At 44.2% G+C, this 15,551-nt stretch overlaps 2 protein-coding genes across 2 annotated transcripts; both read left to right on the top strand.

Annotated features, from left to right (window-relative positions):
• The first annotated feature begins 5,797 nt into the window (after nucleotides 1–5,797).
• LOC143984022 (uncharacterized) lies at nucleotides 5,798–12,767 on the top strand. Its single transcript, XM_077484294.1, has 3 exons — nucleotides 5,798–6,392; nucleotides 6,970–7,107; nucleotides 10,448–12,767. Exons 2-3 carry the CDS (start codon nucleotides 7,045–7,047, stop codon nucleotides 12,575–12,577), a joined length of 2,193 nt encoding a protein of 730 aa, XP_077340420.1. The 5' UTR covers nucleotides 5,798–6,392; nucleotides 6,970–7,044; the 3' UTR covers nucleotides 12,578–12,767.
• Nucleotides 12,768–12,798: 31 nt separating this feature from the next.
• On the top strand, nucleotides 12,799–14,090 carry LOC143984023 (uncharacterized). The gene has a single exon (XM_077484295.1). The coding sequence runs from the start codon at nucleotides 12,907–12,909 to the stop codon at nucleotides 13,612–13,614; it is 708 nt and encodes a 235-aa protein (XP_077340421.1). The 5' UTR covers nucleotides 12,799–12,906; the 3' UTR covers nucleotides 13,615–14,090.
• Nucleotides 14,091–15,551: the final 1,461 nt, after the last annotated feature.

Below are 15,551 nucleotides of genomic sequence, written 5' to 3'. Positions count from 1 at the left end.
CAACTTCATCTCTACGCCCAATTGTAGAAAGGCAAGGATTCTGCCTATATTATATCTCTGAGGGTACCAACCCTTGGATTCACAAGCTTTCCGGACTCTAATATATAGGTCTAGAAGCTGGCTTCCTAGCATTAATCAAAGTAGAGATAACTGAAATGGAAAGCCCACGTTTCTTCAGAATGTGGGTCTCAATAACCAAGCTGTTAAATTTAGCGTTCGTAAAGTAGAATGGAATATCGGCCCCTGAGATAGCAGGTCTGGCCTTAATGGGAGGGTCCATGCCATCTTTATGATCTCTGCATACCATGACCTTCTGGGCCATGCTGCTGCTACCAGTATTACCAATATTATACAATAGTGTAGCGCTAAGAGAGAATGGTGACCTTATATACCACCCATCAGTATTTTCACAGTATTATATAAATGTCAAAACGAGATTACATAACATTCATGTGAAAAAATAGTATTCATCAGTATACACCATGTGTGCACAAGTGTATAAAAAATATAAAGTGATGCAAAAAAGTCCAAAAGAAGTACAGAGTCTCTTATAAATAATGACCCAATCCACGTGTGAGGTAGAAATCACCGTCCACCTTCTCTGTATAAAAAAGACATGCAGACACCACGTGATGTTCCCATCACCAATCACGATGTAGGCTTACCAGATATACTGGATCCAAACGAATATACATTCGAAGGATCACAAAAGCTTATGCACTTTTATGCAGATTTTTCAAAGATGAACTCTCCAGGGAACTTTCAAATATAACTCTTCCATTTGTATACTGGGCAATAAAATATCTCCAGCAATGTAATCCAGCTCACAATGTCGAACACATGCAAAAGGAAATAGGGGCCAAAATAGCGTAATTCAGTTTTAAAAGAAAATTTAATAAAAAAAGTAATGAACTCCCATGTATACAATGAATCAAGCGCTTTTTTCAATAAAAACACGGCTGCGGTAGAGTTCCGACGCGTTTCGTCTTCAAAGACGTCATCTGGGGTACCAGTATTACCGACTTTCTTTCCAGCTTGATCCTGCAAAAAACTCAAGGTAGCAACTGAATCGGGGGATCAGTTATAACCGATCCCACGGGGTCACCAATGCATCTGTATGCAAGTGGGTCCCTTGTCCTGCACACAAAGTTCCCCCATCTTTGGCAAACAGCCCGAAACACTTCAGGGTGAAGAGACCCTTCCCCCAGGAATAACTGCTGGTGACTTAGTCCGCCTGCCAATTCTCTACTCCCGGAATGGGGTGGTCATAATATTTTGGCTAATCATGTTGTGGTCATAATGCCAACAGCCAGGACACATTCCAAAAGGTCAAAATCACATTTATTTCATGAAAATCACATTTATAAGGAAAGATCAGATTTATTTCTGAAAATCAAATTGATTTCTGAAAATCACATTTATTACTAAAGATGACATTTATTGCTGAAAATTGGATTAATTCCTGAAGATCGGACAGATTTCACTGTAAACTGACACTTTCTAAGAAAAATGACAACTGTCTGGACATTGAAAAATTTGATGTTGAGTGTTTGTGAATTAATCTCAATATTGTCTGCAGATTGCAGTCACATGACAGGAAGTACACAGACAATATTGAGATTAATTCACAAACCTTTAACATCAAGTATTTTCAAACTGCAGTCACATGACAGGAAGTAAGTCACATGACTTCCTGTAATCTAACTGCCGTCTGATGTCATAGCATACCTGTCATGTGACTGCAGTTATGACATCATAGTTGGAGCTCACTCACATAAGGCAGCTGCAGGACTACTCAGTACCATTTGGATTGATCTCACGTACAGGTAGGTTGCCTTTTCCATCTCTCCTAATTCTCCTATTATATTCTCCTATTAGTTTAATTTGATGTAAAAATAAGTCCATCCATGTTATTTAATCATCCTAGATTATTATTAATGGCGTTTATTGATTTTTTTTCCAAAAATTTTTTTTTTTTAAATAATTTTTTTTTCAAAAATGATTTTTCTTTTTTCTCAAAAATTATTATTTTTTTATTATTTTTTTTTTCATGGGGTGGTCATAATATTTTGGCTGATCATGTTGTGGTCATAATGTCAACAGCCAGGACAATAATGGCGTTTACTGATTTTTTTTTTAATATAAGATGATTGATTGATGGATACTTAGACTGATAGTATATACAATGAGGGGATTTACTAAGACTGGAGCAGTTGTTTACACCAACCAATCATTTCATTTTCACAGCTTAAAGCGGTGTTCCAGTCCCCCAAACATTTTTTTTTAAAGACTGCTCTGTGACTGTCTCGGTCTATAAATGAACATTGATAACATGTCATATTTTTTGCGCTATTACTTTGTTTAAACATAGTTAATTGCTTACTGATCTCGGAAGCAGGCAGGTTCCATTTCAGTTGTGGGCATCTGAAGCCCTCTAGTGTCAATTTCCTGGATTTCTGTGCAGCTGTTTACCCATCATGCACCATCAAACCTCGCACATGCTCAGTAATGCCTCGGGGAGACGTCCTTCTTCCTGACAGGTTGCTATGGCAATGTTGCATTGGCAGAAGTGTCAATCACAACACAGGGGAGGAGACAAGCGGGATTATCCTGGGAATGCACCGGCATGGCTGGGGGGGTCCGAATACAGACGTGCCTGGCCTTTATTTCTCTAAACTGACTACTCCCTGACTCTGCCTTGTCACTTGTCATTGTGGAACCGTGTAACATTTATCATATATTGTTGCTTGTAAGATAATTGTGTGTGACACTGTCCTTTATTGTACTGTAACTGTGCAGGGAGAGAGGCGCTGTCACAATCCTTACATTATGTCAGGGTGGGCGGCGCCGAGCAGCTATCGCGCAACAGCCAATAGGATGGTGTCAGGGCGGGCCACTACGTATATGCGACTCTGCCCCCTTTCTTAAGAAGCCCAATAATTGGATGTTGATGTCGGGGTGGGCGGCGCGCCCGCCCTGACACCATCCTATTGGCTCTCGCTCCATAGCTGCTCGGCTGCGCCCACATCGTCTGCGGCAGTGATGGCGAACCTTGGCACCCCTGATGATTTGGAACTACATTTCCCATGATGCTACTGCACTCTGCAGTGTAGTTGAGCATCATGGGAAATGTAGTTCTAAAACATCTGGAGTGCCAAGGTTCACCATCACTGGTCTAAGGATTGTGACAACGCCTGTCTCCCTGCACAATTACAGTACAATAAAGGACAATGTCACACACAACCATCTTACAAGCAAAGACCTTTCTACATCAGCCGGGGAGCAGGGGGAGGGGAGCTGCAGTTAGAGATCTTGTACATTGTACAGTGTGTGAGAACTGATTGAAGGGACAACCACCCCTCCCCCACACCACACACACCATGAAGAGCTGTGCTGTGAATACACAGGTTGCGTGCTGAGCTCTCCTCCCTGTCACCATTTTATCTCTGGTGTCAGGAAAACATGTCAGATATGATTCATACTGATAACAGAGGAGCAAGGCACAAGAGAGAAATTACACTCTGGAGAGGGGCGAGAAGGAATCACCATGGAAACAGTTGCTGCGTTCACATTTCATGTCTGAGATTTACAACCACTTGCCGACCGCCGCTGTACGTCCCTTCTTTAGGGACGGATATCGTTGTTATGACAGCAGATAGCTGCCATAACCCCGGTATCCCTGTGTTTGGCTGGCGGCCGGCTACAAGGTAAAAGTGGTCTCTGCGGCGGATTCACCATCAGATCACTTGTATCGGTGGCGGGAGAGGGGCCCTCCCACTGCGATTCTGGTGCCCTCTGCTGCATTTTTTTCAAAAACAATTTTTTTCCCCAATTAAAAAAAAAATAAAAAATCAACATTTTTTTTTTTTTCTAAATTTTTTTTAATTATTATTTTTTTTTTCTAAAAATTTTTTTTTTTAATTATTATTATTTTTTTTCTAAAATTATTCTTTTTTTTTAATTATTATTTTTTTTTTCATGGGGTGGTCATAATATTTTTGCTAATCATGTTGTGGTCATAATGTCAGCAGCCAGGACACATTCCAAAAGGTCAAAATCACATTTATTTCATGAAAATCACATTTATAAGGAAAGATCAGATTTATTTCTGAAAATCAAATTTATTTCTGAAAATCACATTTATTACTAAAGATGACATTTATTGCTGAAAATTGAATTAATTCCTGAAGATCGGACAGATTTCACTGTAAACTGACACTTTCTAAGAAAAATGACAACTGTCTGGACATTGAAAAATTTGATGTTGAGTGTTTGTGAATTAATCTCAATATTGTCTGCAGATTGACAATATTAAGATTAATTCACAAACCTTTAACATCGTTTTTTAAAACTGCAGTCACATGACAGGAAGTAAGTCACATGACTTCCTGTCATGTAACTGCCGTTTGATGTCATAGCATAACTGTCATGTGACTTACTTCCTGTCATGTGACTTACTTCCTGTCATGTGACTGCAGTTATGCTATGACATCATAGTTGGAGCTCACTCACATAAGGCAGCTGCAGGACTAACTCAGTACCATTTGGATTGATCTCACGTACAGGTAGGTTGCATTTTCCATCTCTCCTATTTCTCCTATTATATTCTCCTATTAGTTTAATTTTATGTAAAACAAAGTCCATCCATGTTATTTAATCATCCTAGATTATTATTAATGGCGTTTATTGATTTTTTTTTCCAAAAAAATTTTTTAAAAAATAATTTTTTTTTCAAACATTTTTTTTCTTTTTTCTCAAAAATTATTATTTTTTTAATTTTTTTTTTATTTTTTTTTTCATGGTGTGGTCATAATATTTTGGCTGATCATGTTGTGGTCATAATGTCAACAGCCAGGACAATAATGGCGTTTACTGATTTTTTTTTAAATATAAGATGATTGATGGATGGATACTTAGACTGATAGTATATACAATGAGGGGATTTACTAAGACTGGAGCAGTTGTTTACACCAACCAATCATTTCATTTTCACAGCTTAAAGCGGTGTTCCAGTCCCCCAAACATTTTTTTTAAAGACTGCTCTGTGACTGTCTTGGTCTATAAATGAACATTGATAACATGTCATATTTTTTGCGCTATTACTTTGTTTAAACATAGTTAATTGCTTACTGATCTCGGAAGCAGGCAGGTTCCATTTCAGTTGTGGGCATCTGAAGCCCTCTAGTGTCAATTTCCTGGATTTCTGTGCAGCTGTTTACCCATCATGCACCATCAAACCTCGCACATGCTCAGTAATGCTCAGGGAGACGTCCTTCTTCCTGACAGGTTGCTATGGCAATGTTGCATTGGCAGAAGTTCCCACCCCCTATGGCAACCTGTCAATCACAACACAGGGGAGGAGACAAGTGGGATTATCCTGGGAATGCTCCGGCATGGCTGAGGGGGTCCGAATACAGACGATAATGTCTGTATGTCGCGCAACAGCCAATAGGATGGTGTCAGGGCGGGCCACTACGTGTATGCGACTCTGCCCCCTTTCTTAAGAAGCCCAATAATTGGATGTTGATGTCGGGGTGGGCGGTGCGCCCGCCCTGACACCATCCTATTGGCTCTCGCTCCATAGCTGCTCGGCTGCGCCCACATCCTCTAAGGATTGTGACAGCGCCTGTCTCCCTGCACAGTTACAGCAGGCATGTACTGGCCATTGGGACTACTGGGAGTTTCCCGTTGGGCCGATGGTTCAGTGGGTCACTCTGATGTAAGGGGGCTGGTGATGGGCCACTCTGATGTAAGGGGGTGCTGATGGGACACTCTGATGTAAGGGGGCTGGTAATGGGACACTCTGATGTAAGGGGGCTGGTAATGGGACACTCTGTTGTAAGGGGGCTGGTGATGGGACACTCAAAATGTAAGTGGGCTGATCTGGATGAAGTCCAGGGCCAAATTTCTGTCCCAGTCCAGCCCTGAGTTACAGTACAATAAAGGACAGTGTCACACACAATTATCTTACAAGCAACAATATATGATAAATGTTACACGGTTCCGCAATGACAAGTGACAAGGCAGAGTCAGGGAGTAGTCAGTTTAGAGAAATAAAGGCCAGGCACGTCTGTATTCGGACCCCCCCAGCCATGCCGGAGCATTCCCAGGATAATCCCACTTGTCTCCTCCCCTGTGTTGTGATTGACAGGTTGCCATACGGGGTGGGAACTTCTGCCAATGCAACATTGCCATAGCAACCTGTCAGGAAGAAGGACGTCTCCCTGAGGCATTACTGAGTATGTGCGAGGTTTGATGGTGCATGATGGGTAAACAGCTGCACAGAAATCCAGGAAATTGACACTAGAGGGCTTCAGATGCCCACAACTGAAATGGAACCTGGAAATGGAACCTGAAATGGAACAGTACAATAAAGGAAAGTGAACGCATACGTGAGTAGCGCTCCCATATGAAAACAGCGTTCAAACCACACATGTGAGGTATCACCGCGATCGGTAGAGAGAGAGCAATAATTCTAGCCCTAGACCTCATCTGTAACGCAAAACATGCAACCTGTAAAAAATTTTAAATGTCGCCTATGGAGATTTGTAAGGATAAATGTTTGTCACCATTCCACGAGCGGGCGCAATTTTGAAGCGTGACATGTTGGGTATTTACTCGGCGTAACATTATCTTTCACAATATATAAGAAAATTGGGTTAACTTTACTGTTGTCTTATTTTTTACAATAATAATACACAAAAAAGTGTATTTAAGAAAAAAAAAAGTGCGCTTGTAAGACCGCTGCGCAAATACAGTGTGACAGAAAGTATTGCAATGGCCGCCATTTTATTCTCTAGGGTGTTAGAAGAAAAATGTATAATGTTTGGGGGTTCTAAGTCATTTTCTAGCAATAAAAAAAAAAATGTTTTTAACTTGTAAACACAGAGCCTGAAAAAGAGGCCCGGTCCTTAAGTGGTTAAGTAATAAGACAATAAACTAATCATGTTTTTTTTCTTCTCTTTGCAGATTGTTGATCGCTTCTGAGATATTTTAATCGTTTTTGGAGATTTTCATCCCAAGTGAAAAACACAAATCGCAAAAATGCTGTTACTGTCCGTTTTAGTGAATGAATTGGCAAAAGTTCTTTGGAATAACTTTTTTCCAGTAAGTATCTGTTTTTTATTTACTTCTATAAGACGGGTAGCATTAACCCCGCAGGGGCCACTGATTATAACCGCTTCCAACCAAATAAGTACAGAGGCTGCCCGTCCACACAAACACTCCATTCACAATGGCTCCAATAAACAGTCTAAGCTCTGGTCTAGGGAAAGTCTTTTTAAAGTAGTGATAAAGGCAGAAGGATTTTTACCTTAAAGCGGAGTTCCACCCATTTTTTTTTAGTTTATTAAAAGTCGGCAGCTACAAAAAGTATAGCTGCTGACTTTTAATAAACAGACACCTGTTTATTAAAAGTCCAGCGATGCGGGCGCCCGGAGCCTCGCTCCTCTCCCCCTCCTCCATGCAGTACCATCATAGCAACTGTGAGCACCTGGCTGTGACAGCTTAAAGAGGAAGTAAACCCTGATGGGTTTACTTCCTCTTTTTTTCCCTGCAAAGGTAAAGCATAATGGACTACTATGCATCGCATAGTAGCTCATTATGTGTCACTTACCTGACACAGGAGCCAGCGAAGTTGCCGCTGATCCCTGTAGTCCGCCGCGTCCATCTTGCTGGTGGCGTCTCGCAGCTCCGACCAATGACAGCGGCGAAGCCGCGATGACGTCACTCCCGCGCATGCGCACGGGAGTCGCGTTTTGCAGCTCCGACGCTGGCATTCGGCGAAGCCGCGATGACGTCACTCCCGCGCATGCGCACGGGAGTCGACAAATTAGGCAAATCCATTCTTGGACTTGCCGCATTTAATGCGCCTGCGCGCCGCTGTCTACGGCGCATGCGCCGTAGACAGCGGTGCCCATTTTCGGGCAAATATCTCCTAAACCATATAGGTTTAGGAGATATTGCTTGGACCTACAGGTAAGCCTTAATCTAGGCTTACCTGTAGGTCAAAGTGGTTTGAAGGGGTTTACTTCCTCTTTAATGCTTCACGGCTGGGCGCGCACTAGGCACTGCTCATGCACTATTTGCCAGTTAACCTTCTGGGACCTGTGACGTGTCCCAAAAGATCGCTGGCAGGGAATAGCCGCCTAGGGTGAGAGGAGGAGTCGCCTAGGCAGCCAAGAACAGGAAGGAGGAGGTGGGACAGGAAGTTCCACTAAAAAGAAGGCATACACCCCCCCCCCCCCACAAAAAAAATGACATGCCAGTTGTGGCATGTCAGGGGGCGAGGAGTGCTTAAAGCAGAAGTTCCACTTTTGGGTGGAGATCCGCTTTACTGCTTTCTATACAATAAAGTAAAAAACCTTTAGCATGCAATTGCTCACTGTAAGCACTGCATACCGCTAACTGCCACCACTACGTACTGCCCCCACTACATACTACTCACTGCCCTCCTAAATACTACTCACTGACTGCCCTGACTACATACCATACACATACTGTCCCCACTACATACTACTCACTGACTTCCCCGACTACATACCATACACATACTGCCCCCACTACATACTACTCACTGACTTCCCTGACTACATACCATACACATACTGCCCCCACTACATACTACTCACTGCCCCCCTAAATGCCACTCCCTGACTGCCACCACTACATACTACCCCCCTAAATACTACTCACTGACTGCCCCACCACAACATACTGCTCACTGACCGCCGGCCACTACATACTGCTCACTGACCACCCTACTATTAAATACTGATCACTGATCTGCACCCCCACTACATACTGCCCATGCTAAATGCTGCTCACCGACTGGCCAGCCACTACGTACTTCTCACTGTCTTCCCAGCTATCACATACTGCTCACTGACTGCCCCGCCATTGTGTACATCTCACTAACAGCCCCACCCTTAGGTACTTCTCACTTACTTCCCCTCCATTATGTACTTCTCACTAACTGCCCACCATTATGTACTTCTCACTAACTGCTCCATTATGTGCTGCTCACTAACCATCCACCATTACATACATGATCACCGACTGCCCCGCCATTACATACTGATCACCGACTGCCCCGCCATTACATACTGATCACGACTGCCCTGCCATTACATACTGATCACCGGCTGCCCCTCCATTACATACTGATCACCGACTGTCCCCCCATTACATAGTGATTATTGACTGCCCCGCCATTACATACTGATCACTGACTGCCCCGCAATTAGATACTGATCACTGACTGCCCCGCAATTACATACTGATCACTGACTGCCCTGCCATTAGATACTGATCACCGACTGCCCCGCTAATTACATACTGATCACTGACTGCCCCGCCATTACATACTGATCACTGACTGCCCCACCATTACATACTGATCACTGACTGCCCCACCATTACATACTGATCACTGACTGCCCCGCTAATTACATACTGATCACTGACTACCCCGCCATTACATACTGATCACTGACTACCCCACAATTACATACTGATCACTGACTGCCTCACAATTACATACTGATCACTGACTGCCCCACAATTACATACTGATCACTGACTGCCCCACAATTACATACTGATCACTGACTGCCCCACAATTACATACTGATCACTGACTGCCCCGCCCCACCATCTGATCACTGACTGCCCCGCCATTTCATACTGATCACTGACTGCCCCGCCATTACATACTGATCACTGACTGCCCCACCCCACCATCTGATCACTGACTGCCCCGCCATTACATACTGATCACTGACTGCCCCACCCCACCATCTGATCACTGACTGCCCCGCCATTACATACTGATCACTGACTGCCCCGCCATTACATACTGATCACTGACTGCCCCGCCATTACATACTGATCACTGACTGCCCCACCCCACCATCTGATCACTGACTGCCCCGCCATTACATACTGATCACTGACTGCCCCGCCATTACATACTGATCACTGACTGCCCCGACCATTACATACTGATCACTGACTGCCCCGACCATTACATACTGATCACTGACTGCCCCGACCATTACATACTGATCACTGACTGCCCCGCTATTACATACTGATCACTGACTGCCCCGTCCCACCATTACATACTGAGCACTGACTGCCCCGCCTGACTGGCTGGCTGGTTTCTGGGTAATTGATTTTAATCTCCCGCCCTAAGCTCTTTAAGCTTCATTTAGAGTCAGAGGAAACAAACTCCCAACCTGTGAGACCCTGAACAGGCCAAAACAATTACTGCTCCCATTACAGAATGAGCTGAAGCTAAATTTGCCAGCACCTTTGCTAGGAGGGTGCTACATATGTGACTATATAAAATTGTAATATTCATTTATTTAGTAACTAGCTAAGTTTTATCTAGAGTTCCAGTTTAAATTTTGTACTTTTCACTTACCACCTTTCTTTTTCTTTTTAGGCTTTCCACGAGGAAGAGCTGATGACAGAGGAGGAGGAGTTGATGAAGACAGAGGTGGGGGAGAACAGGATAGAGGAGGACAGCGGGAAGAGGGAGGAGGAGCAGGTGACAGAGGAGGAGGAGCTGATAAAGAGAGAGGTAGAGACCAGGATGGAGGAGGAGGAGCAGATGACAGAGGAGGAGGAGTTGCTGAAGAGAGAGGTGGGGAAGAACAGGATAGAGGAGGAGGGCAGCAGGATGAGGGAGGAGGAGCAGATGACAGTGGAGGAGAATTTGATGAAGAGAGAGGTGGAGAACAGGATAGAAGATGAGGAGGAAAATAGGAAGAGTGAGGAGAAGCAAATGACAGAGAAGAAGGAGTTGCTGAAGAATGAGGTGGAGGAGAAAACTACAGAGGAGGAGCAGATGAAAGAGGTAGAGCAGTCGATGAAGAGAGAGGCAGAGAACAATATGGAGGAGCAGATGACAGTGGAGGAGGAGTTGATGAAGAGAGAGGTGATGGAGAAGAGGATGGAGGAAGAGGAAAGTAGGGAGAGGGAGGAGAAGCAGATGACAGAGGAGGAGTTGATGAAGAGAGAGGTGATGGAGAAGAGGATGGAGGAAGAGGAAAGTAGGAAGAGGGAGGAGAAGCAGATGACAGAGGAGGAGTTGATGAAGAGAGAGGTGGAGAAGAAAACTACAGAGGAGGAGCAGATGACAGAGGAGAAAGAGAACAGAATGGAGGAGGACAGCAGGAAGAGGGAGGAGGTGCAGATAACAAAGGAGGAGGAGAACAGGGAGGACAATAGCAGGAAGGAGGACAGAAAGAAGAAAAGGAAATGGCGCAGAAAGGAAATTAAGAAGGAAAAAAAAAAGATAAAGAAGGAGGAGGGGATAAAGATGAAGATAGAGGACAGAATGAAGAAGCTGGAGCAGCTCAGGGAGAGGAAGGTGGAGGAGGACATAAAGAAGAGGGAGAAGATGAGCAGAAAGGAGAGGGAAGAGGAGAACAGAAAGAAGAGGATGGAGCAGTACAGAAAAGAGTGGACGGAGAAAAACAGAAAGAAGAAGGAGATGTGGAGAAAGGAATGGGAGGAGCCCAGAAAGAGGAGGGAGGAGGAACATAGAAAGGAGATGGAGGAGTACACAAAGAGGATGGAGGAAAACAAAAAGAATAAGAAGAAGGAAAGAAGGAAAAGGAAGGATGAGGAGGAGGACAGAAGGAAGAAGAGGGAAGGGGAGAGAAAAAGTAGGCTGGATCAATGGTTGGAACAGTGCATTAGGAAGAAGGAGGAGGATCACAGAAAGAAGTCAGAGGAAGAGGGTAGAAGGAAGAGGGAGGAGGAACAAATGGCAGAGGTGGAGGAGTTTCTGAATAGAGAGGAGGAGGAGTTGATGAAGAGAAAGGAGGAGGGGTTGATGAAGAGAGAGGTGGAGGAAAAAAGGATGGAGGAGGAGGACAGCTGGAAGAAGCAGGAGGAGCAGATGAGAAACGCGGAGTTAATGAAGAGAGAGGTGGAGGAGAAAAGGATAGAGGAGGAGAAGGACAGTGGGAAGAGGAAGGAGGAGCAGATGACAGATGGGGAGGAGTTGAAAAAAAGAGAGGTGGAGGAGAAAAGGATGGAAGAAGAGGACAGCAGGAGGAAGGAGGAGGAGGAACAGATGATAGAGAAAGAGGAGTTGATGAAGAGAGAGGTGGAGGAGAAAAGGATAGAGGAGGAGAGCAGGAAGAGGGAAGAGGACAGCAAGCAGGAGGGCGGAAAGAAGAAAAGGAAATGGCGCAGAAAGGAAATAAAGAAGGAGATCAGAAAGAAAAAGAGGGATGGGGGGGTAAAGATGAAGATGGAGGACAGAATGAAAAAGCTGGACCAGTTTTTAGAGAGCAGGGAAGAGGACAGAAAGAAGAAGGAGGAGCAGAGAAGAAAGGAGAAGGAAAAGGAGAACAGAAATAAGATGGTGGAAAAGTGCAGAAAGAAGAGGGAGGAGAAAAACAGAAAGAAGAGGGAGGAACAGTGCAGAAAGAAGAGGAATGAGGAGGAGAGAAAGAAGAGGGGGGATGAGGAAAGAAAGAGGAAGGAGGAGGACAGTAAGAAGAGGGAGGAGTGGAGAAAGGAGAGGGAGGCCTCAAAAGAGGAGGGAGGAGGAACATAGAAAGGAGATGGAGGAGTACACAAAGAGGATGGAGGAAAACAAAAAGAATAAGGAGAAGGAAAGCCGGAAGAGGAAGGATGAGGAGGAGGACAGAAGGAAGAAGAGGGAAGGGGAGAGAAAAAGTAGGCTGGATCAATGGTTGGAACAGCGCATTAGGAAGAAGGAGGAGGATGACAGGATGACAGAAAGAAGTAGGAGGAAGAGGGTAGAAGGAAGGGGAGAGAAAAAGTAGGCTGGATCAATGGTTGGAACAGTGCATTAGGAAGAAGGAGGAGGATGACAGAAAGAAGGAGGAGGAAGAGGGTAGAAGGAAGAGAGAGGAGGAACAAATGGCAGAGGTGGAGGAGGAGCAGATGAGAAAGGAGGAGTTAATGAAGAGAGAGGTGGAGGAGAAATGGATAGAGGAGGAGAAGCAGATGACAGATGGGGAAGAGTTGAAAAAAAGAGAGGCGGAGGAGAAAAGGATGGAAGAAGAGGACAGCAGGAGGAAGGAGGAGGAGGAACAGATGATAGAGAAAGAGGAGGAGTACACAAAGAGGATGGAGGAGTACAGACAGAATAAGGAGGAGGATCTCAGAAAGGAGATGGAGGAGTATTCAAATAGGAGAGAGGAGTACAGAAAGAATAAAGAGGAGGTGCACAGAAAGTGGATGGAGGAGTACACAAACAAGAGGGAGGTGTACAGGACAGAGAGGGAGGAGGAGCACAGAAAGAACATGGAGGAGTGCTCCAAGATGATTGAGGAGGGCCGAAGGAAAAGGGAGGAGGAGCACAGAGATGAGATGGAGGAGTTCTCAAAGAGGATAGAGGAGTTCAGGAAGAAGGGGGAGGAAGGTCACATCAAGTTGATGGAGAAGCACACAAAGTGGGTGGAGGAGTACAGAAAGGAAAGGATGGGGGAGTACATGAAGAAGATGGAGGAATACAAAAAGAAGGAGGAGGAGACGCACAGAAAGGAGATGGAAGAGTACACAAACAGGACAGCAGAAAGCATAAAGAAGAGGGAGGAAGAGTACAGAAAAGAGATGGAGGAGTAGATAAAGAGGATGTAGAAGTGTAGAAAGGAGAAGGAGGAGGAGTGCAGAAAGGAGATAGAGAAATACACAAAGAGGACAGTAAAGAGCATAAAGAAGAGGGAAGAGGAGCACAGAGAGGGGATGAAGTAGTGCATAAAGGGGATGGAGGAGTAAGGAAAAAAAAAGAAGAGGGAGGAGAAACTGGAGGAAGGGGACTTAAGTAGAACCAAGATTGGCTGTGAGAGCAGGGAGAACCGGTTCTGCAGCCTGTGAGTGTACAGCAGACTGTCACAGGGCATGTACACTCAAACTGCAGTGTCCCTGATCACTGACCCATTGTAGCACCAGTAAACAATGCAGCCAGCCCCTGTCACCTCTTCCAGTGTCACTAGTGCTCACAGTTACACCATCATGAACTACACCTACATTTTGATTACCACCATACCAACGCCCGAATCACCACCATACTAGCACCATGATCACTGCCATACCAAAAAGGGAATGGGAGGGGGGGGGGGGGTCAGAGATTATAAGAGAAAGAAGAAAGTATGAAAAGAAGGAGGGAAAAAGGGCAGCCAGGAAGCTTAGGGATGGGGCAGGAATAGGGGAAGGGAAATAGGGGGAGGGGGAGGGGGGGACATAGGAAGGAGGGCAGAAAAAGGGAACGGCGAGAACAAACACAGTAATCACCAAATTTCTTAGGACACTTTCAATTTAGATAGGTAAGCTTATATAAGGGCAGAACTTTATTTGTAGTCAGAGTCTTCAAGCGGGAAATGTGATACTCCTAAGAACCAAGGCCTGAGGTGTGCCTTGGCCTAGCTGGTCAGTATGCCTGAAAAGAGGGCATTCCCTGAATGTAAGAATAAGAACAAAATACTATGAGAATGTATAAGTAAATAATTGGGCGTGGCCACGTTGCGTGCACCCATTCCAATAGACAGAGACGGCCGGCGGAGATTATATGCATGTGTTTTTAATGCCAAATGTGAGTAGTTTTTAACTTAATAAACAAAGGTTTCTGTTTAAAAACGTATTACACTGTGGATGTGTTTTCCCTTATGTATACCCTTTAATGGAGTCCATACGAACGGAACAGTGAAACTCTCCCCAGTGCACCAGCAGCAGCCAGACAGCGACACAGTGGCTTACATTGTGAAGGTCCATCCAGCCCCATAGGGGCGTAAGTTCTGGTGAGAGCATTCACATATTATAACACTGAGTGGCGCACCGGGGATTAATGTTTTCCATTGAAGATCTGCACTGTTTGTACCAGTAATTTGTGGTGGCAGCATCACCAGCCAAAACACCAATATTGGATACGTGTAGCGAATACACATGCGTCCTTATGCGACTATTTGTTGAACTTAGATTTGACTTTTAATTTTTTTGCACTTTTCTTGCACTTATTTGCACCGTTCACTTTTTATCTTGGATCAGGACACTGAATGACATATTTAGTGACTTTATGTTGTTTAAAAGAATTTTCTTCCTTTTTATATAAGAATTCAATATTCATTATGATCTATATGAATATTTCTTATATGAATTCTTTGGAGTTCAACTCATTATTAAATGGCACTTATATGATGTTTTAAAACACCGATTATATTTTTATTTTTCAATCAAACATATTTAGGATGCATTTGCACTTTAACCCGTACAGGATCTAATTAGCACTTTTCATACCACTAAGCTTGGGGATATGTCACTACAAGCACATTTATTTATATATTCATACATATGGTGGGTTTGGCGCCATAACCTATTCATTTGATTTTTTAAACGATGAGAATGTATGAAAAGACTGGGGGAACGGGTGGGTGGTAACCCAGAAATCCCGACAACACTGGCCCTAACAGAGGAGGAGGTTTAAATAGCCCTCTCAGGCTCCTCCTACAAATACAGGCTGGCCTACGGCCAGCCTTTCAACTTGTCGTCAGAGTCTTCAAGCGGGA

This window comes from Lithobates pipiens, unplaced genomic scaffold (genome assembly GCF_037356315.1).
Source record: "Lithobates pipiens isolate NorthernLeopardFrog02 unplaced genomic scaffold, aLitPip1_a1.2 Scaffold_16, whole genome shotgun sequence".
Lineage (NCBI taxonomy): Eukaryota > Metazoa > Chordata > Amphibia > Anura > Ranidae > Lithobates > Lithobates pipiens.
Note: the sequence above shows the minus strand (reverse complement) of the source record. Positions and strands in the feature narration are given on the sequence as shown.

What these genes read in the sequence shown, in the direction of transcription:
- LOC143984023 (XM_077484295.1), top strand. Translation starts at nt 12,907, where the DNA reads ATGGCAGAGGTGGAGGAGGAGCAGATGAGAAAGGAGGAGTTAATGAAG.
- LOC143984022 (XM_077484294.1), top strand. Translation starts at nt 7,045, where the DNA reads ATGCTGTTACTGTCCGTTTTAGTGAATGAATTGGCAAAAGTTCTTTGG. An exon ending in TTTGGAATAACTTTTTTCCA is followed by an intron (nt 7,108 to 10,447) that starts GTAAGTATCTGT and finishes TTTTCTTTTTAG; the next exon opens with GCTTTCCACGAGGAAGAGCT.